This window comes from Anser brachyrhynchus (assembly GCF_964034855.1).
Source record: "Anser brachyrhynchus genome assembly, chromosome: Z".
Classification (NCBI taxonomy): Eukaryota; Metazoa; Chordata; class Aves; order Anseriformes; family Anatidae; genus Anser; species Anser brachyrhynchus.
Window position 1 is genome coordinate 45,169,910 of NC_137697.1, and position 22,185 is coordinate 45,192,094.

Below are 22,185 nucleotides of genomic sequence, written 5' to 3' on the forward strand. Positions count from 1 at the left end.
AAACTGAAATAACTAATAATTACATGTTGCAATGTATTATTTCACTGAAATAAACATATTCCTCCAAAATATTCACATTTCATTGTAAATGTATTTTTCTTAGGAAAAAAAAAAAAAAAACTTTTCTGTATTTTCAGTGGTTCTACCCCAGGTGCCCGTTAGCCTTACCTACAAAGCACCTGTTGGAGCTGGAGCTAGGCTCACTGCTGAGGGAATAAAGTGTGTCTACAGGGGTAAAGTTCAGTATATGGTAACCTCCCCTCCCTTCCGTTAGAGTACTGCCAGGTGTGACGTGCTCTAGATAATAAGAAACAACCCCCTCATATCAAAACCAAAGCCTTATGCGCAATGCTGATGCCTAACACAAGTTTAAATCTTCAAAATAGTAATTAAGTTAAAATAGGGGTATGTGGGACCTCATGTTGAATGGATTGCTTTACATTGCACTAATGCATGAAGATTGGGAGCACCACTCACTCGGTGATATTAGCTAATGCTGGACTAATAGCGTTCTGTCTTCACGAGCATTCTGTCTTTATAAGCCTGATTATTCTTTTAATGTTGTACAACATTATACCACCACTGATGTCAGTGGTGCTATTCTTAATTTTTCTCGGGTAAGGAATCACATGTAGAAAAATAAAATGACATTTATTATGCTTTTATAATCCATTTGAATTGTAAAGACACATCGCAAATTTTAATTTTATCCACTAGTAAAGATGTGGTACTACTTATCTATAGTTTTCTAACTAATAATTTTGATTGCGATTTATGCTAATAATTACTCAGACTAATTTGTTACTTTTACATGTCAGAGTTGTTGTTTTTTAAGCATTGTATCCAAAGCAGCTAGAATGTGGTACAAATGCCTCTGAAATGTAGCTACAAGGTGAAAGAAACAACCACCACTATCATAATCAGTCTTAATAACTAATTCTGTGGGCATTTATCTGTTTGGAAATAGTCTGGGTCTGACTCCTAAAGCTCTTGCACAGTCAAGATTCTCATTGAAGCCAGGAGGTTGCATCACAACACTTGCCAAAATAACAGGAGGTTGGCTCAGGGTTTGGTGTTTGTTATCAAGCATGGACAACTCCAGTTCCTACTCACTCTGCTCACAGTGCTTCCCCATGAATCCTGTGCGGCAGGTACACTGCCCACTGATGTGGTCGCAGTCAGCTCCATTCTGACATTGGCATATCAATGCACAGTCCTTCCCATAAAACCCTAGGGGACATCCTGCAAAACAAGGAGGGGGGGGGGGGGGGAAGGAGTGAAACAGGTGCTCTAGCAATAAAATTCAAATATTCTGATTAAGTATGTTATTGAAAAGCCATTTCAATGTGGCATTCTATAAACACAACAGATTAAGACCTACCTCATTTTAAGGGATTTAGAATATTCATTAGGCAACAAGTACATAAAAATGAGATTGCAAATTTTGGGGACAGCAGATGAGCAGAAGAAGCCAGCAAGAAGGGCTCCTAGAAGAAATAGTTTTAAGGAGAAAGAGGGCACTTTGTGAGCCAGAGCAGTGATTCTGATTAGTGATGAATGAACCTTTGGACATATTTTCTACACAGCTGATGTTGAATCATAAAATAATAAAAATAATAACATATTGAGTCTCAGCTCCTCACAAAGATACCATTTCAGTATGAAGAAGATATATCACCGCAAAGAGATCGTTATTCACCAGCAGGAAGCAAAATAACCATGATAGCTGACAGCTGAACCAAAACAGTGAGTGTTTTCCAGAGCTGCATCCATATGGCAATATAATGTACTTCCTGCCACTATGACATTGTTCAGTTGAAAAAGAGAGTTCTGATTTTATGAAAATGTTATTTAAACATGGAATGCAAAACAGTCAGTAGTCTTATTTTTCCTTAGTTTGAAGATAATGGATGTGCCTGGATTACAGAAAGTGTGGATGCCTGTATTGAAGATAAACCAAACTGAAGCCATTAATTGATAATTTATGATAAAGATAAGAAGACAACGTGTCAGTATCTAATGTTTCTCTCTCAAACTTTGTATGAACTGTTGCCAAGCACATAATGTGTGCCACATGCCTACACAGTTGCTGCACTTTTTGCATTTTCACTTGGATGAAAAGGTCTCAGGAAAAAATCAGTATTAATGTACTAATTACCTAAAATCCAAAACGAATGATAGAATAACAACGTAGTGAATTTATGTTTCTAAGTTCCAAGTAAAATCGTTTCTACGTAGAAATGTGAATTACAGCTACTGAGCTACAGCTGCTGTTGCAGTTGACCCCTGGATGTAACAGCTACAGGTGAGAGATGTACAGTTTGACCATTTTGCAATGCCAACAGGGACTACGCCTCAGTAGATCACAGCCACAGCTAAGCCAGATGCTATTCTCATGGCTTTTGTCAGCACTGTGTTATGTTATTATCTTGGTTGTTGGGTCTCCACTGCTACAATATTTCTTGGGGAGGTTTCAGAGAGGGAAAGATTTACATGGTACCACCACCTTGCCTGGTACATAGCTAACATCAACCACACTATGGTCTGCAGCCATAACTGCACATGTAGAGCAGTAGCACCTGAATGGCAGTCATTCATTCTGCATGTGCACATGACAGACTTCTCCGCTGGGATGTCTGCCTGTGGCCAAAAGTTGTCTTCCTCTGAAGGAAGGCTAAAAAGGAGCCCAAATGCAATGGCCAGCAAGCCTCCAGTGATTTTACAGGGTCTTCCCCTGCAACCATGGAGGTTATGCCTTGCATCTTCTGATCGGAAAGGTTTAGCAGCAGGGGAAGAAATTAACAAAATGTGAAAGTCCCGAAGGAAAATTTTGTCACTGATTTGTAGACATGTTGAGACTATGAATGGACAATAACAGTCACTTACGCTGTGTACAGTAAAGGCCAGTCCATCCTGGGGTACATTTGCACTCGCCGTCGTAGGCACTGCAGTAAGCTCCATTATGGCAGTTGCACGTGTGGATGCAGTTTGGTCCCCAGTGAGAAGGCGGGCAAGCTGAAACAACCCAGAGCAAGTAATCAATCATAAATGACAAGTTCTTTGGTACTCATGAAATGGAGAGCTGCTTACAAGCACATGAGAGGGCTGTTTGGTTTGGGGTTTGTTGTTTTTTCTTTTAAACAAATATTTTGGGCTGCTCCATTTAGAGCCGATAGCCAGATTTTTTTAAGCTATGGATTCATTTTACTAAAGATAAAAAGTGCTGAAAAAAACTGAATGTATGAAACCAGTGATACATACTCAATTCTTAGTAACTAGGACACTAACACAAGCTTTCTTGTGGAGAAAGCCATGTAAGCTTCCTTAAGTTCATCTGAAGAAAGACAGTTGAAGGCAACTTGAGCACAGTTAAAGAGATAAGCCTTTTAAGCCCCAGATGTGAAGGAGAACAGAGAAGTTTGAAACATATCTTGTAGCCTACACCTGAAGAACAATACTAAGATTACTCCCTGAATTTCCACTGTTAGATGCTACATCGAAGGTTGGACTTGGTGTTGAGGGACATGGTTTAGTGGGTAACATTGAAATTTTTACATGCATGCATTGGAGATTGTGTGGATTTTGGTACCTTATACAATTAGCTATGCTTCCTCTGACAATTTTGCTTCATCTAGTTCTTTCTTGTCAATAGTAATTTGTATGGATCCAGTAAGGCATCTGGAGAATGCCTTATTTAGTAATTATTTAATAAAATAACTTGATCAAATATAAGAAAACCAGGGCCCAGCCCTTCTTTTTATGTCAGTAACCAAGTCTTCAATGATTAGCAGACTGTACACAAATCAAGTGAGGTAGAACAACACTAAGAATGTGCATCTGTGAAACTTCTTTATGAAAGGAAGAAATAATAAAAAAAAAAGTACTTACAAAAAGTCATAGTGAAAGAGATTTCCTAATAAGATGTTAACAAGTTTAAGAACAATGAGCTTGTTCTCACAACCACAGTACAGACTTGCTACTTGAGAAAATCTTGGCTTTGTTCTGAGCCTTGCCTGTAGCTCTCTATGCAATGGTAGTTAAAAACCAAAACTGAACAAAACAAAATGGCCACGAATATTCATAAAACTGTCCTGAGGATACAAATCATGGGATGCTTACAACACTGCTGTTGAGGAGACTACATAACTGCACAGACAAGCAAATAACAGGCCATGTAGCTTCTACACAATGCAAGATTCACGAATCACAGAATGCTTCAGGTTAGAAGAGACCTTTGGAATCATCTGGTCCAATATCCTACTCCAAGGATCTCCAACAATAAAAGTTTCACAACTTCTTCCAGAATGGAGACTTTGGAGCTTCTCTGGACAGATGACATGCTTGACCACTCTCATAGCAAGGAATTGTTTTCTTGCATCCTATAGGAGTCGCCCTTTATGTAACCTGCGAGCATTGTCTCTTGTCCTTTGGCAGTGCACTTCTGAGACAAGTCCGGTGCATATTCTCTAAAACTCCTCTTTAGGCAGAGGAAGACTGAAAATGGATTACCCAGTTGTATGCTCCAGCCCACTTATTAGAAAATTTGTTGTGTTTATGATAGTGCAAATGAAATGCAGAAAACTTTAGGATCTCTTCATTAATTACCATGAAGTCCTAATTTCTGACTTATACAGCATTTCTTTACCAACAAGGAGAGAATTTATATAGCTGAACCTTGATTGTTTCAAAAATATAAGAAAAAAAGCTGATACTTACGCTGAGAGCAGTCACTACCAATCCAACCAGGGTAACACTGGCAGGATCTGTCAATAGGATTACACGTTCCATTATTGGTGCAGGTGCATATTCCAATGCAGTTCTTGCCAAATCTGCCACTGGGACATACTGAGAACAAGTTACCAGCGTTAGAATTCCTTAGTAATCAGCACAAAATTGTAATTTCTTTATTTCAAGAATAAGAGATTTATATTTGGATCAAGAAAAGTATTTCTTAGTATAATATAGCAGTATGCATTACAAATTCTGGTAAGCCCATTATACATACTGATTATACAAATAATATATATAAGAATAAAGTGCTGTTTTGAAGAAAGGTATTTTTCATACTTAAGGATCAAGTGTTCAAAGAACTTTAGACTGCTTAAGATTTGATATTTATAAACTGCACATACCACAACAGAAACCACTTTTTGTTTTATACTTTCAGTAGATGGAATGAAAAACAGTGCTTGGTCTCTGCATCCCACAGAGTCTTTACTATAGCTTGTACCTTCATTACAGAGGGCTCCAGTAAATCCAGGTAAGCAGTCACATAATCCAGTAATATGGTGGCAGGGGCCACTGCTGTGTACACACTGTGGACATGTCTGGCTGCAGCGGTGTCCATAAAACCCAGGCGAACAAACTGGAATCAGAAAGAACAAATTGCCATTGATTCCTGCACTTTATACACAGTTATGAAATGCTCTTCAGTGCAATTGTTTCTAACTTCTAATTAGCTCTGCTTTCTAAATACACAAGGGTTGCAATGGTCATTGTTACTCACACAGATCAATGCTTTAAAACTGTGTAAGATTTGCTCATCTTCCTATGGAGCTTACTGTACTCTAGTCAGTAACTACTTATCTGACATTATATAACTTCTCAGGCCATATTTTACTTATATGTTTGATATCCATATATATTTCACATATTACGCATACATGCCTGTACATTATATGCCCTCTACAATGTGAATGTCCTTTAAAGTATATTGGAAGAAAAGTACCTTAAAAAACAGGTTTAGCTTTATCTGTAGATGAATACAGTCACCTTAAACCTTAACTTCTTCTGTGCTTCCTAACCTGGCAAACAAATTGCCATCTCTTCACTGAGAAAAATGTACAGATGTTTTCAAGTCATCCTCTCATCTAGATACTCACCGTAACTCATTACCTTGTGCAGACAACTACACATCACCTAACTTTTACAGAAGAGATGAAAAATCCACAGTGCTCCACTTAATTCTTATGCCAAGGGTACTCGTTTCTTTGGGGGGGGGTGCGGGGGTGGAGCTGGAGTTTTTCATAAAATCTCTTTCTTAGTTGCTCTAATTCCTTTTAGCATTTCTTCCTTGTAAATTAGAATATTATGAGATACATCAAGAGAAATACATGTTGCACAGCAGCAATCAGCACTGACAAAAACTCTCTTGGAATCTTTCGATATTTCAATTTCATTCAAGATTCAGTCTTTTGGTTATACACTTAATACAAGTTAGGTGGCCACATCTCTCTAAGAGACTAACTTTTCCAAATGAAACAGTGCCAAAAAGTCTTCCTGTTTACTGAAAAGGCACTTTCTGATTGGGATCCAAATTATTCCTATGACCTTTGTTGTCCGGCCTCCAGACCATGCACCGGAGAGGGGCTCTGAGATGCACTGGCATGGAAGTCACTTGTCCTGATTTTAGGCATAGTTCCAAAACACAAGGAACATTTGTACGTGTAGTGTTACATTTACTCTACCTTTGGATTATCTGATTAACTGCAAGTCTTTAGAGATTAGATAGCGAGGATAATTACTGCACTTATTTAGAAATGCTTAAGGAATACTAATGCTCCACTGATGTGGGATTTAGTAGTACCAGAGGCAATCACATTCTTCAGCTTGAAATCTTGCCCATTCCTGGACTGTTCATCTTCCTCTGTTTCTCAGTCTACCTTTTGGTAATCATTTCATGTCTCCTTCTTCCTTTTCTGCCACTTCTAGAGGACCGAGTAGCATAGCCACTGGGCCTTACTCCCCCTGCTTCTTGACCCTGTTTCTGGGAGACCTGTGAAAAACAGTGCTACCCTCCATTTGCAGAGGACTCACATTTCTCTGCCCTGAGCATCTTTCCCTCCGAGCTTCAACAATGTAGACTGAAGAAAGCTAGGCTGATGGAAAATGGTGATATATTTTCTTGGTTGGGTAGATATCTGCACATCATCTTATTTTTCCCTCCTTGTTTCTGGTATGAATTGCCTCAGTTCATCTGTATCTCTCCTCTTGCAACACTTAAAATTTACAAGGACAAATTTTTTAAATGCAAGCATACATACCTATGTTATCCTTTACCTACTTTGAGGCCTGATCCTATTAGCCATTCTCTGATGCTTCAAAATAAATGTTAAAAAAAAGCAATAGTTAAACTAATGATTCCTACCAGATTCAGTGGGAAGCTAAGGATTTTAGCCTCTGAAACTCATGGACGTTTTATTTACCTGCCAAAATGTGTATTGCGAAATTTACGTTTGTCAATCATATTTGGAAATGTTGGCCTTAGAACAGAGTCCCCTACTCTACTTGTTTCTCAAAAAGTCATGTGCATAACAATGTCACTGCACAGAATGTGAATAAAAGTAAAGTTAAACGACAAAGAGAAGAGCACTGCTAGTTGGAAACATTTACTGAGTTCAGATAACACCTTTCTGTGCATTCATACATTTTGACAATCAAAATGTCTGATCGAGGACTGTTTCATAGTACTTGACAAGACAACTAACAACGTACATGTATCTTATGTATTCCAGTTACAGGAGGAAGAAGCAGAAGTTTTAAAGCAATTATTTTGTCCTTACTTCTTTGACACGTGGTGCCTCGGTATCCTGGTGCACACTCACAGATTCCATCATCTGGAGAACAAGATGCCCCGTTTTTGCAGTAACAGGACAGCGAGCAATTTGGACCCCACTGTCCCTCAGCACACACACTGTCACAGTGTATGCCTGCAACCACAAAGGAAAAAGAAAAAAGGTCAGCCCATAAATAGAAAGCACTCTTATGCATAGCTGTTTTAAACCTTTGGTTCTCAGAGGACTCATTTTTTAAAACACTACTAACAAAAACTGTTTATGAAAACTTCACCAAAATCAGGAGAATAGAATGAGAAGGTAAACCTGTATCTCTGCTCCTGCCTTCCCCAGACCCCCAAAAAGTGAGTTTCTTTTATATTCCAGTTTGATGAGATGTACTTAAGGGCTGATCCTGAGCTCCATAACAGGAAAGCACTTCCGTAGCCAATTCACATGGAACATAAGAGCACCATGGGATGCTAACTCTAGGCTTCCTTCCCACAAGCACTTTAAGATCTACTAGAAAGATGAATGCCAATTTCTCGGTATTATAAAGAGCTCCATCATTTTCCAGGACTGTTATACATATATACTAAAAAAAAAAAAAAAAAAGTCTTTTATTCCTCTCACTTTCACCACCGGGATCAATAAAGAGAAATGAAAGTAGAAAGTAATTCAAATGTAGCAAAACAATGTTTTTTGCTACCTCCATAATGACTGCTTTAAAACAGCAAATGCTTATTTTCAAATTTTCTGTTAGGGAAATACTTGATGAAAAGCTATTGCAGAAACTTTTCCTCCTGAATGTAAAAATTCTTCAACTCTGAGATAATTTTGTCTAATAATGGGGTGCAGGACACAGAATGATTTCTAATTAGTAGTGAGCTGATTACTGCTAAGCTTCATACCAAATGGAAAAATGTAGTGCACACAAAGAGTTTCAAAACACACCATGTGAGCATTCCAAAATGCTTAGCTGCAACAGTGTTAAGGATGCTGGTCAGTCAGTGTTTTGTCTAACCATTTTTGGCATAAAATTGATTAGAAGATCACCACAATCTGAACCCCCATACATAAGCCATAACACAAACCACTAACTATCATCACCTAATCGCCTTTTTTCCGTTGCAGCACAGAAACATGAAATATAAAATTCCTGGTTTTTTTTCACACTATCTGCTTTTACAAATTACGCTGCATGTTAAATGCCAGCAGGCTTCACTGTGGAACTCAGACCGCATTGTGTCTACAGTACTTTGCATTAACAATTAAGTATTATTGTAGCGCCTCTACTGAATGAAGCCCTTCGCTAAGGGAAAAGTGGACTGAATCCAACCACAAGTATGTCTTGCTTTGTAAGTATTTCCAGCAAAATATGCCACAGGTCCAGTGGCTGCCAGGATCCTAAAAAAGCAAAACAGTTTCACATGTGACAAGAAAAAATCTTTAACTTTGAAGAGCAAACCCCAGTGTTTGTAGCAACACTGAAAAATAATTACAGTGTTTATTCATAGGCCAGGCACAGAGGTAATTCCCCAACCCCCACAGCATGTGCTGTGTAAAGCTGCCTATATCTGAAGACCAAGTCTCTAATTAGAGGAAAGGTGAAACTCCAGACACTCAAATTGTTTGTTTCTTTGCAAGAAAATCAACAGATTGAATAATTAAATATGTGGTTCAATAGACTGCACCAACTAATGCTGGCGGTAGAGAAAACACTTGATTTTTAGAAGCCAGGTACTAACCATCTGCAGACAGTATATGGGCCACTTTAAAGCCTAATTTTGTACAAGATCATTTAGTTAACACTGACCGGAAAAGAATTTATTGCCAAAAAAACAACCAAACAAACAAAAAACAAAAGGTTTCTTCTACCATTCCTTTTTTTTTTTTTTTTTTTTGCCTGCACGGGCAATGCCATTCTCCTAGCTGCATCCACATTTGAGAGGCAGAGAGCATAAACTGGCTTCTCAGCAGTCTGGGACAACTTTTTCATAAAGTCTGTACTTCTGCACGAACAGATAGAAGAGAGCGGTTTGATTCAGAGAGATGATGATGCACATGAGCAGGATGAGATCACTGCATATTTTAGAAACAAGACCACTTAATTCAGACACTTCAGACTTCTCTGCTTGAGGTTCCCAAATCTGAAAACTTGGGTTTACGTCTGTGAAAGCACAAGCTGGCACATGCAGGGGCTTTCAGTGCTGAGCCTGACACTCTGTTCACTTGAGTGTTATCTGTCATATCATACAGAGCTTCACTCAGTGAACCCTGCCAGAGAAAAGACATTTTTCACAGAGTCTTAATGGGTTTCAGTGGTGTTCAATATACAATGGTCACTGTTAACAAGTCAGTGGTTGCCAAGAGTTACCATAGAGCATTATCTGAGATTATGTAGACCAGTGACATACAATAACACCAGGCTCAATTATATCGTCTTGATCGGTGCACAGAGGATGCTTTATGACAGTGCAGTGTCAAAGGGTGATACTGGGCATACTGGGACAGAAGAGACAAGGGACCCCATGCTATACATATCCACTACACTTAAAAGAGCCAAAGAGCACCATTAAAAGTGAAAAAGGAGCAAGTTCCTCCAGCACACATCAGGGAAAATTATGCATCAGGGAAAATGAAATTTAGCTTTTGTTCCCCACTTTCACCACCTATGAGGAGGTAGTCGGAATGACATCCCTCTACTTTGAAAAGCAACAGTGCATCCTAGGTATCGCTGAATAACAGTTGTGACAACATAATGTACTGAAAGAGTGCTGCATATGGCATCTGTTTCACTATAAAAGGAATTTTATTAAATTCCTACTGATCAACAAACAAAATCAATTACACTCCTGTGTTCAGAATGAATGTAGCAGGGCAGAAACACAAATTGATTCAGGGATTTACTGCATCTCTGTTTATAAAATTGTTTTAAGTCTCACTCACTCACTGAAATTTAGGTGAGCCCATAAGGCATTTAGAAATGGGAAACTGAGTTTAAAATTTTCCCAAAATCAATTATATGCATTTTTGAGAAAGAATAGGTCGGAAATACTAAAAGAGTTCAGAAAAAGAAAAGAAGAATTTTCCTGAGTCTGATGCTTTGTATTTCCATAAAAAAAGCTATGCTTTTAGAGAAAATCTAGACATTAGAGAGGAGAAAATGACATTTTACTAGAAGTTGGAAGCAAGATTAGACTCATCTTTCACAATGGTATCAGCAAGCTTATGACTGATACAGTTTTAAGTGAATATTAACTTCTTATGCAACAAAATTGGTTTTGATAAGTTTTCATGTTGATTTTGATAGTGATAAGGATATCTGTGAGGAAATGTTTTTGCCAGAGCAATGGACAAAGAGCTCTTTGATGGCCTTCACAAGTTGCTAGGCAATAGCTGAATGGTCATGATAAACTTCAGCTAAGCTGCTCTGAAGAAATGCTCATGCATTTTATTCCCAGTGCTTTATGCCAGGGGCCCCACATCTAAATCAGCATTCCCCCAGCATTTGTGATTGCATGAATGAAGAAAATAATTATTTAAGGATAGGAATGTTTCTGCCCATGCTAGCAGAGTGTTTAAATACTCCCTATACTATATTTTTAATATGTTGAGACTCAATGATCTGTCCAAGTCAGTTCAACATAGAGTTAATGGGTTTTAGCACTTGAAGTGGAAAAATATACCAATTATTTCTTATGATCTTCCAAGTTAAAGTTATTATTGGACTAAGCACTACTTCCCAGTTTATTTTGTTTCCACTAGTCTGATAAAAGTTATCCAAACAATAAAAAGTAAAGTTATTTTTATTTAATTATATTTAATTATTTGAGAAAAATTGTTAAGCATTAGATTACTGCTGTTAAAGGAGTCTGAGACTACTGATGGGGGAAAACTGACAGAATTCCTTCCCTACTTCTCTGTCAAATGGATGAGAGCCAAAAGGAAGACACAACACAGGAAAGTGGTGGAACATTTCAGAGACGCTGTAGAAGTACCCTCATTGTCCTTAGGGGAAGAGAAGGCCTTGCTCCATAGCTGAAGATAGCCAGAAGACTAAATAGAATTGTCTCTTTAAGGAGCTAGGGAGGGGATCAAAGATTTTTCTCTAGATGTTCTTACTGATGCTTCTTCACTGGCGGCAGTAGAATAGTTTTTGCCTAGGAGTTTTGATAGAAAGCCAGATACAAATGCTTCTTTACAAAATCAGTGCTGTATCAGCTTGAAAGCAAACATCAGTATCTGTAATTTTTAGTGGAAGAATCACTTGTGAGATAAGCTTGGTGTCTTTCTGAAGGCTGTATTGTTGCTGCATACTGTTGTCTGACCCAGTGATACTTTTCTTACCGTCTACCACAGGAAAGTAACAGAAAAAAAAAAAAAAAACACTTCTCCTTTTCTTGTCTTCTTGACAGGTAGCAAATAAGTGTACTTAATTTACTGATGTAACGTTTTTCTTTTAAAATAGTACTATTTCTTTCACCTAAAGACCTATTGCGAAGTATAGGCAACAGAGATGCAGACACAATAAAGTCCAGAGGTAGAGTATATGCCTTTACTGAATAGCACTGGAAAGCACACAATTTATCATGACACAGCTTCACTTTGTGGTGCACTGGATGTTCGCAGCTATATGAACTCATGCTTCAGAAGCAGAAGTAAAATCAGCTGATATGGAGGAAAAACTATGTCTTGGAAGAGGCTGCCAGCTTGGGTGCATGAAGACACAAACACTATGCACATTCTCAGCAGCATCTCATTTCTCAGTCTGAACGTGAGAAAGGCCTATGACAGTACACTTTTGTGTCTTTTTCTTCTATGTAGTGGGAAAAAAATAATTGTGTATACACTAAAAGCTAAGGAGCATAGGAAAGGTCTAGTTGGTGCTTCCCTGGGGACCTGGTTATTTGCATAAGTGGGGTGGGTGTCAGATGACAATCCTCTCTGTTATAATCCAGTAACAAATGTGCCTCTTGAAATAATGTTGGGAGCACATGGAAAGACACAGCACTTCCTCACAGCAACAACACATCTGGCGATGGACAATCTGACTAGCATCAGCAGGTGTCCGAGACAGCAGAAAGTCACCAATATCCTATCTGCCATAGCATACGGATAAACACTATGCGTGCTGGTAAAATGTAGGCTGATATTTCTGCATCTGTCTTTTCCATAAACTAATGCTATTGTTTTGGTTCAGATAGCAGACTACTGGTGTTTCACAATCCCTGGCACCACACAACCTTTAAATTGATTTTAAAAATAACAAGTGTGGTTGTTAGTATGACACGACATTTCTTCACAAACAGAAATGTCCAACAGAACTGCATCCAAGAAAACACAGCAGGAATTAATGTGTTACCACTGACACCCATGTTGCAGTGTAATACACAAACAGTCTGGAATAAAACCTTTACCTCTTTTACAATGCTTCTGTGAAAAATCTCAGTTTGCAAGAATATGAATTCTCTAATATTTTAGGCAATTTGAAATATCTGTGTTTTGACAGCTGCTTGCAGGACAGATAAGATGATGGGATGAAATTAACAGATACTGTGGTGCTTGATGGATTGTGGTTATTGAGAAAAGTGGTAGAGGTGTTTCTTTCACAGAAGTTAACTTAAGGTTTTGGTATAAACTACCAGGAGCCTTAATTATCTACTGGGGGTTACATTTTCTGTGTCTTTCCTCTACTTCATGGCTCTGTATATTAATGCTTCTTACTCTTTTTCATTGTCTGACTATTGCACTCCCTCTAAATGAAGAGAAGCTATTTATAAGTTATAGTGAAAATGTCAAGGGACAAGAGTGTTTGGGGCAGACATCATCTTCAGTGTGGGCGGATGTTTCTCATTTGTACCATCATGTCATGTGGCTCTTGGAACGTGATGGAATGGTGAGATTGCCAGGAAAAAAACATCACCCTTAACTCTTGTTTTTCTCAGCAGAATTAACCTGCTCTATAGTGAGCACTCAGTATATCGCAGAGGGTAGGATCTCTAACAGGAGTCCTATAAACGAAGTGACTTGTTTAGGATGAAAAATCTGAGTAGGTAAAAGAAACTAAATTAAAATCAGAAGGTCGATAAAAATAATTTTAATTATTTCTAAAGTTTTATAACAGCTCATGACACTGCAGTAGTCAGAAACTGAACTTACCATTTCATTCATAACCACAATTTCCAGATAATACATCAGGCATTTTCAAAAATAAAGAAAAGCTTCTTTAAGAAACTAAGCCACAGAGGACCTCAGTGCTGACATAATGCTCAGCTGCAGCTCTGTCTTGAGACCAAAGTACAGGGTAGCATGTCAGCTAGGCTGCTCTTTGGTACATGACAACAGCACTTGCGCCTGCTTCAGAAGCAGGGAGCTCCCTTACTATCAGAGGGAGCATGCACCCTACTGGGTCGGTGAGCGCCACCAGGGCAGTGCATTTCCTCTTCCCCAGCACTGTGGCACAACTGTGCCATCCAGCAAGGGAAAAATCTTCCAACCCTGATTTATTTCTGCAAAGTTATATAAACTCTTCCCTCTGATGAAATTCCCTGGAGAACAGAGCAGTAGAAAACTGCCCTGTTCAGAAGGCTGAGAAAAATGTTGCATTTAAAGTAGCTTCTCAGAAGCTTTATATGATTTTGTTGATATCAAAACATTTGGATTGCCTTGGATTCAGTAATTTATTCTTGTTAAAAAAGAAAAAAAAATAAAAGGAAAAAGAAAAACCTTCATTTGGGTTAGATAAGCATTAGACTGATCCAAAGTCATTTTCTCCCTCCCTTTGGGGGGATGAGGAGGGTGGGTGGGAGTAAGTAATACCAATAAATAGAAATTACTAAGTCTGATATTACTTTAACAAATCTAATAGAAAAAAATCTAACCTATTCTAATATAATTTGTTGCAGTTCAGTAGTTTCACGTCTGTGTGTCTGTGTCTGTCTGTCTGTGTGTGTGTGTGTAAAAAAATAAATTCTCCATCTGTTTCTCCACATATTATGCATCCACACATGTATTCAACAACTTTTCTTAATCCTGTGGACTAATGCTATCCTTGCAATGTAACGTTCCAGTACAGCTATTTGAGAACCTGTTTCTAAGATATTCTTTTTTTTTAATTATTCTAAATATAAGTGTCTACACAAAGAACAGATTCCTCATGGGGTACTGCTCTGACATGTGAAGTGTGGGAGTAGGATTTTTCCAGGCACTCAGTATAAAGCAAACTATCCCATTTATGTCATGCCGTGTGTCTAGACATCACCAACATGTTGGAACTAGTCTGATACACACGCTGTTGAGATGACATCATCCAGGGACAGATACTCAATTATATCTATAATCACGTAAGAAGTCTTTTCCTAGTGAAATCTTTTTCCTTTCTAAACATGAAATTGAAACAAGCTTTTACTAAAGGCAAAAATATTTTATCCTCTTCAATACCTGAGTTCAAGCACAGTCAAGATTTCTGCTATGCCTGAAGTTCTTGTCACATACTTCATTAGCTATCCTGCACTGGTTGGAAATTTTTTGAATCTGTTATAAAAGTTGCCAGATTTTTATTATGGCCTTTCAAAACTACTTGTTTTAATCTGGCTTTATTCATTTACATACTTTTGGTCTCTGATGATTTCTCTCAGTATTAGAAAACTTGTAAGACTTATTTCAGACAGTAGCTCTAAAGCTTGTGAACATCCCTATCTGTCTACATCAAGGTTGCTCAAGATCAGCAACCGATCACATACTTTTTAATGTGGGTATTCTTTAATACATCTATGAACTTTAAAAAAAATCATATTTTAAACAGTTCCAAAAAATTTGAGGAAGTATGTCCAAACACACACATGCTACTCAGACTACCTGACAATGAGAGCATCAAAGGCTGTTGAAGTCATAACACGATCACCTAAAAGACAAAGCAGCATCTCTAGAAATATTAATCAATGGAATAATAGTTTCTATGTTTTTATCTTTTTTGTTCGTTTGTTTTGTTTACAATTCCCTCAAATCACTTCTATTGTTTTTGCATTACTGTAGTATTCATTTCCCAGAGGTATTTGAGTTCCTGACTGCAAGTCACAGTGTAGCTTGTGGGAAAAGAATAAATTCAATCAAATCCTACAACAGTTAGCTGAGTGCTGGTTATGGAAGCCTCTCTCTTTCACACTGAAAGGCGCAACAAGAGAGAGGTACAAGGAGAAAAGCCTCTCCAAAGGACTTGGCAGAATCTTACAAGCAAATTGCACAAATAAGGAATGGGTAAGTACTAATCGACCTGAACTGCAGACACAGCACTAAGTACCTTGAACACAATGTTTGTGATCCATCTACAGAGCTAAAAAAATAAACATGTGAAACTCAAAGTAGGGGGGGAGGGGAGGAGGAGGTCAATTGTTTCTCAGGACATTACAAGCGCAAAGCAAACTTTTTTGAGCAGAGTAATTTGCTAAACTTGTACATTAGATAACTTGTTGCAGGTTATTTGCTCATCTCCATTTAGTATGTCTGGAAGTATCAGAGAAAGAACAATACCATATTATATTCACAGAATCATGGAATATCCTGAGTTGGAAGTACTCACAAGGATCATCGAGTCCAACTCCTGGCTCCACACAGGACCACCCCAAAATCAGGCCAGATGTCTAAGAGCGTTGTCCAAGCACTTCTTGAACCCCGTCAGGCTCGGTGCCGTGACCACTGCCCTGGGGAGCCTGTCCCGGTGCCCAGCCACCTTTGGGTGCAGAACCTTTCCCTAGCACCCAGCCTGACCCTCCCCTGTCCCAGCTCCATGCCGTTCCCTCGGGTCCTGTCGCCGTCCTCAGAGAGCAGAGCTCAGTGCCTGACCCTCTGCTCCCCTCGTGAGGGAGCTGCAGGCCGCCATGAGGCCTCCCCTCGGCCTGCTCTGCTCGGGGCTGAACAAACCAAGGGGCCTCAGTTGCTCCTCCTACCTCTTGCCCTCTACACCCTTCACCATCTTTGCAGCCCTCCTTTGGACACTCTCTAATAGTTCTATGTCCTTTTTAGACTGCCCCAAACTGCACACGGCAGTCAAGCTAAGAACACACCATCCCAGAGCAGAAAGGGATAATCCCTTCCCTCAGCTGGCTATCAGTGCTGTGACTGAGGCACTCCAGAGCACAGTTGGCCTTGCTGGCTGTCATGGCACACTGATGACTTATATTCAACTTGCTGTCAAACAAATCACTTTCTGTGGGGCTGCTCTCCAGCCTCTTGTCCCCGACCTGTATGTATAGTCAGAGTTGCCCCTTCCCAGGTGCAGAATCTGTCACTCACTCTTGTTAAAAACTTCATATTGTTGGTGATTGCCCAGCTCTCTAATTTGCCTAGATCTCTATTATACCTGAAAGCATAAAAAAAATCCTTTCTTAAACCAGCAGAAACAAACCAGTGTGTTTTTCTTCCTGACTTCTCATCCTTAAATGGTATGAGTCCCTCCCTGAGATCAGACACTTGCAACAGTACAGTATCACAGTGGGACACAAAGTCCTGAGCACTTGAATAGACAAACTTACAGTGTCAATTAGTCATTACTGATGATGGAAGAGCTTTTCTATCACTTACAGTAGAGATCTATGTGAGAACTAAATCTCCTAAAGCGACTAATTATTTCATGATGTTTCACACTTCTGCATAGTTTCATCATGTTTTCAGAAATTCTGCTTTCCACAAACAGGGCGACAACAGTGCAAAACACGAATCTGATAAATTACTAAATACACATATTTCCTAAAGCCACAATGACAATATTGGAGAAACCTAGTTAAAAAAAAACGTGCAACTGTTTACACAATAATATATATATATATATATATACACACACAGATTTTTTTTTTCAAAAGTTTGAGAAACCCATATGGCAACACAGCTTCTGCATGATTTACAATCTTTTTGGCTGCCTGATCAAAGCTTCCTCAGTTTCTGGATATGATGCTTCCCTACCAAAACTGCCAGCACAAACTTGATTATCTACAGTTGTTCCCCAGTTTCATGAGAAGTCATACTGTGGAGGTGCCCAAGCTGTAAGATTTCGCCTTCTATTTCCAGTTTTCTGTGGAACCCACACCCAACAAAGTTTCCATGCCTGTGAATCACAGGAAGGGACACAACAGCCACAGAACTGGCCCCTTCTTCTTCCAAGCCCACATATTCCTCCTCTACCCACAAAAAGGCAAGATCGAATACTGTCATACTGGAAACTTTCATCATACTTTGCAACAGTCTCTTTTATACCTGACCATCCTGGTAGACAGCGACAGTAACCCGTGGTAGGATGACAACCATCTGCATGGCTGCAGTCACAGCGTTCAGCACAATCCATGCCATATGTGCCGTCCTGTGGCCAGGGGGAAAAAAAAAAAAAAAAAAAAAAAAAGAGAGATGACGAGAACTGAGAGTTAGAGGAGAACAAGTTCTGGGCAGTCCTGCCTCAGAAAGAAACCTCAGATCTCTCCTAAGTCTGTAATCAGCTTACTTAATATAAAACTCTTCTGGCTTTTGGAAAAGTTTAATGTTGTACATTTTCATTTTTTCATCCAAGAGGAGAAGATAAAGAATTAATTAAATTCTCTTGACAAATCACAGACTAAGGGGTCTGGAAACTGTGATTCAGAAAACAGTAGCCTATGTTATCAGTGGTAATAATGAAAGCTCTATTGTACTGTCCTTCTAACTTCCCTTACAGCTGAGTTCCTACTCTGGGACCCAGGGGTCCTAAATGGGAAAATAGTTCAGTTTCCTTTCTGTCTGAGACCCTGACATCTCCATATTTGCCAAAAAAGGATGCCATGTAAAGCCATAATTTCTAAAAGAGAGGAGCAAAACGTTATATTAAAATACATGTTCAGAGTGAAGTTTATTGCATAAACAATGCAAACTATACTACTTTCTTCTAATTAACAATCTTTTCTTCTGCACTACATTATATACACTATGTTAAAAAGAGTTCTTTGTGTATGATATAGAACAAAAAAATAAAATTATATTTTGGCTGTGGAGCATTTTTGAACCCACAAAGAAGGTTATCAAGAGCTGAATGTAATGTTACAAGCTGAATATCCTTCTCAGTGTGTTCAGCTGTGCCAAAAGAACATTGCCAGTTTTCATGGCACTATATCTGAATATCTGAATTTGACTTTCTCCTTCTTCAGTAGAAGGTGGCACATACTTCTAGGCAATAATTCCATACAAAATCACTCTAAGAAAATGAAAAGAGCAAAACGTTTGCAAAAAAAAACAATGAAGAAAGATCCAAGGAAAAATACAATATAATTTCAGGTAATACTTCTCGGGCTATCCACACCAAAGGAAAAAAAAAAGGGGGGGGGAACATGTCAGGTTTAACCAATCATTTACATTCAAGACTAAAAATTGGTCACAGTCACATTAAAAACTGGAATAAAACCTGTATCAAAATTCATCTGCTGTTCTTTGATGTTCGTGCCTACATTTCTGTAAAGTTACACAGGATTTATCTATTCAATCCCCAGTCTTTCAAGTCTCAAGTAGAAAAAAATCAAATATTAATTGAAAATAAGTAGTGTTTTGCCCATCTCAATAATCCATTTTTATAGAGAGAAAAATAAAAGATTAAGAAAGGCAATTCCTATGCATTTAATCAGATTTGGAGAGAAAGAATGAAAGAAAACTCTCAAATATATTGTTGAAAAGAGGTAATTCTTCTAGTCTGCTATGTATGTTTTCCAAACTTCAGTCAAATCTTGATTAACAATCTGAGCAAGGATATTGATTTTCTAAACTTAATGAAACATATTGAAATCCATCAATTTAAATAAACTGTCTGCATATGTTGCTCAAACAAGAAAAACATTCAGATGACATTGGACCCATGAGAATTATATTTCTCTTTATTCTCCCACTCTGGAATTTTGAGGTAGAATATGCACTACAGTGTGTAAATGTTTATGGACATTATTTGATGCAGAGAGAGAAAAACTGGGAAAAAGAGAGAGACTAAGACACTGAGTGTGGGAATGCTGAGTTATTTGAGACAGAAATTCTTTTGAGCATTATTTTGCTATATTTGGAACAATGGAACAAATGGCATAAAACAATACCTATTTTTTTAATAAGTTACTTTTGGAAGTTAATGAGCTTGGGTAATCTTCAAAATTGGACACTAAGTGATAAACAAAGCAGCTTTAGAAACAAAAATAAATAGTCTTCTGATGGAGATGCATTTGTTGGAAATACTGCATAAACACACACCGTAGACATTCTAATCAGCTTTCCAGAATATTTCAGAATTTGTTTGCCATTTAACTTACTATATCAGAATCAGCATATGCTATACCACAACAGTTCAATAGATCAAATTTTTATTCAAAACAAAGGTGTGTCTTCCAGTCATATGCTGTAGTTCGGGTTCTGTTATCATATTACTGCTAAGCAGAGCTAATCCAAAATGACAGAAGCTTGAATACGACATAGGTGGAGAATTTACATGGTTCATGTAAATTCAAAGGACAGGTAAAGGAGAGCAGAGGGAACTTTTTAAACAAAACAAAACAAAAAAAACACTGAAGTTTGTTTAAAATCTCCCAGAAAATTGAACCCTGCCATTGGAAAAGACAGAATCTGGAAAGCCACATTTATCCACAGAAAATTTTTCTTTTTTTTTCTTTTTTTTTTTTCTTTTTCTTTATGAAATGTACTTACAACAATTGAATAGTAAATTGCTTTTGCATTTTTCAATTTTTTGTATTTTGAAATTAAATATTTTTATGGCTTCTCTCGGTTACAGATTGCAATGTGGAACAAAACTGATTAGAAATTTGTTTTCATCTATGCAGTGATTTCTAATTGTGCCGTTCTCAAAGTCTGGGAGATGATGGAAGTTCAAGTCCTGATACAAAAGTAAAGATCTGTCATGGGACTGGGTGAAAAGAGTGCTTTCTCATGTGTGGCTGAGAAGGTAGGAAAGTTTATCACAGATATAAGATAATTAAAATTATGTTGTTAGATGTGGAATATATTTTTGCTACATTTTTCTCTCATCATTTTTCCTAGAAATAGTTTAACAGAAGCAGTTTGGATGGCATGTGATGCTGAAAAAAAAATAAAAAATTTGGTACTGAGTGTTTCCACATATTCTACAGGAGCTTGTGAAAAGTCTCAGGTTAAACGTTCCAGTATGAAAGCAGAAGAAATGTTCAGCTGTGCATCTTCATTGTACGTATTCATTTTTTGTGTGGCTATCTATTCTGTTTGCTTTAGTGTGCTGCATGGTAGGATTCTTCCAGAAGATTTTTTGGTGTGTGTTTCTGATCTTGAACCCAGTAAAATATGGGCTATCAGGTACAGAGCTCTTTAGGATTTACACCCATGAAGTCAGGAGAATCACAGGAGTGTCCCCTTGCCCAGTATTCCACAGTGCAATACTGAGCAAAAATTATTAAACTACCTGACAAGGGAGTTCGCACTTTTCTCCTCTCCAGCCTGGGGCACACGTACAGGTTCCATCCAGAGCATTGCAAGCCCCTCCATTAAGACACTGGCAAGTCAAGTTACAGCCAAGTCCCCAGGTACCGCTGGGACAATTGATTGAGCAGTCTACACCATGCCAACCTGCCAAGAATAAGAATTAAAGTGACAAATGAATCAGGTTTCCCTCCATTCCTCACTAAGGACATGTTTCCCTCCATGTCCCATTTGGAATCTCTGAGATGCGCAGTACCAGTAACATTAACTACAGGACACTATTAGCTGTTTCAGCTGATTTGTCCGGATTTGAGTAAAGGAGCTGAAGCGCACCTTGTAACATCTGTGCACAGCACATACTTTGCAGATGGGTGCCAACATATGAGAGCTATTGATGAGAGATCTGAAAGGAAAACACAGACACCTTGAAATTTTGCTGAGAAGCACCAAATTATGTTGAAAGTTTTAAAGGACGGCCTGAAAAAAATCAGGAATATTTTCCCTACACTTAAGCTGCTGCTTTCATAATTCTTCCACCATTATTCAATAGACAGTTCTGCAGCACAGTTTTAACAGAAATCTTAGACTCTTCCCAAACCCTGCCTCCCTTCCCTGCTAAAAAAAAGTAAAAATCCACCCCCCTCCCCCCCCCAAAAAAAGAAGAAAAAACGCTATAGAGAAAGCATAACAGCAAAGTAAAGTGTAGGTTGGATTTCTTCAAGGACACATAGAAGACATTTTAGATGATTTCTATACTTCTCTCCAAATACAAAATAGATTGCAATGGAAAGTGTTTCTAAAATGCAGCATTCACCACTGATTATGCCTGATAGCAATGATTCACAGACTGTGCTCTGGATAGACAGAAATATAAATAGGTTTTCAAAAATGTGATCATCTATTGGATATGACAGAAACTGAGTGAGCCAGTCATATGTTAACAACACCAATGACACAGGCCAAGTTGCTAATTTTGTACCTTGTTTACACTAAGTGAAGGGAAAAATAATTCTGCGCTGAGCCTAATCAATAAACTATGCAAAACACGTGTATTGAAATAAAGCTGCCTCGTGCCCTAGGTTGATAACTTCAGAGTTTAGGGGTCATTTCAGGAAAATGTTATACTGTAGTAGATAGAAAATTGAGATATTTTCTCTAAGTGTCTTTCAAGTTT

The 22,185-nt window shown here is 38.3% G+C and overlaps 1 protein-coding gene across 1 annotated transcript in view; it reads right to left on the reverse strand.

The window, feature by feature from the left end:
• The window catches only part of MEGF10 (multiple EGF like domains 10), a 104,691-nt gene that overhangs the window by 13,242 nt on the left and 69,264 nt on the right, over positions 1-22,185 (reverse strand). Inside the window, exons 13-19 of the mRNA XM_080573312.1 lie at positions 20,995-21,158; positions 17,805-17,907; positions 7,563-7,709; positions 5,231-5,365; positions 4,717-4,845; positions 2,887-3,015; positions 1,114-1,242 (exon numbers count right to left, since the gene is read on the reverse strand). Coding sequence (XP_080429438.1) covers positions 1,114-1,242; positions 2,887-3,015; positions 4,717-4,845; positions 5,231-5,365; positions 7,563-7,709; positions 17,805-17,907; positions 20,995-21,158 — 936 coding nt within the window. The remainder of the gene's footprint in view (positions 1-1,113; positions 1,243-2,886; positions 3,016-4,716; positions 4,846-5,230; positions 5,366-7,562; positions 7,710-17,804; positions 17,908-20,994; positions 21,159-22,185) is intronic.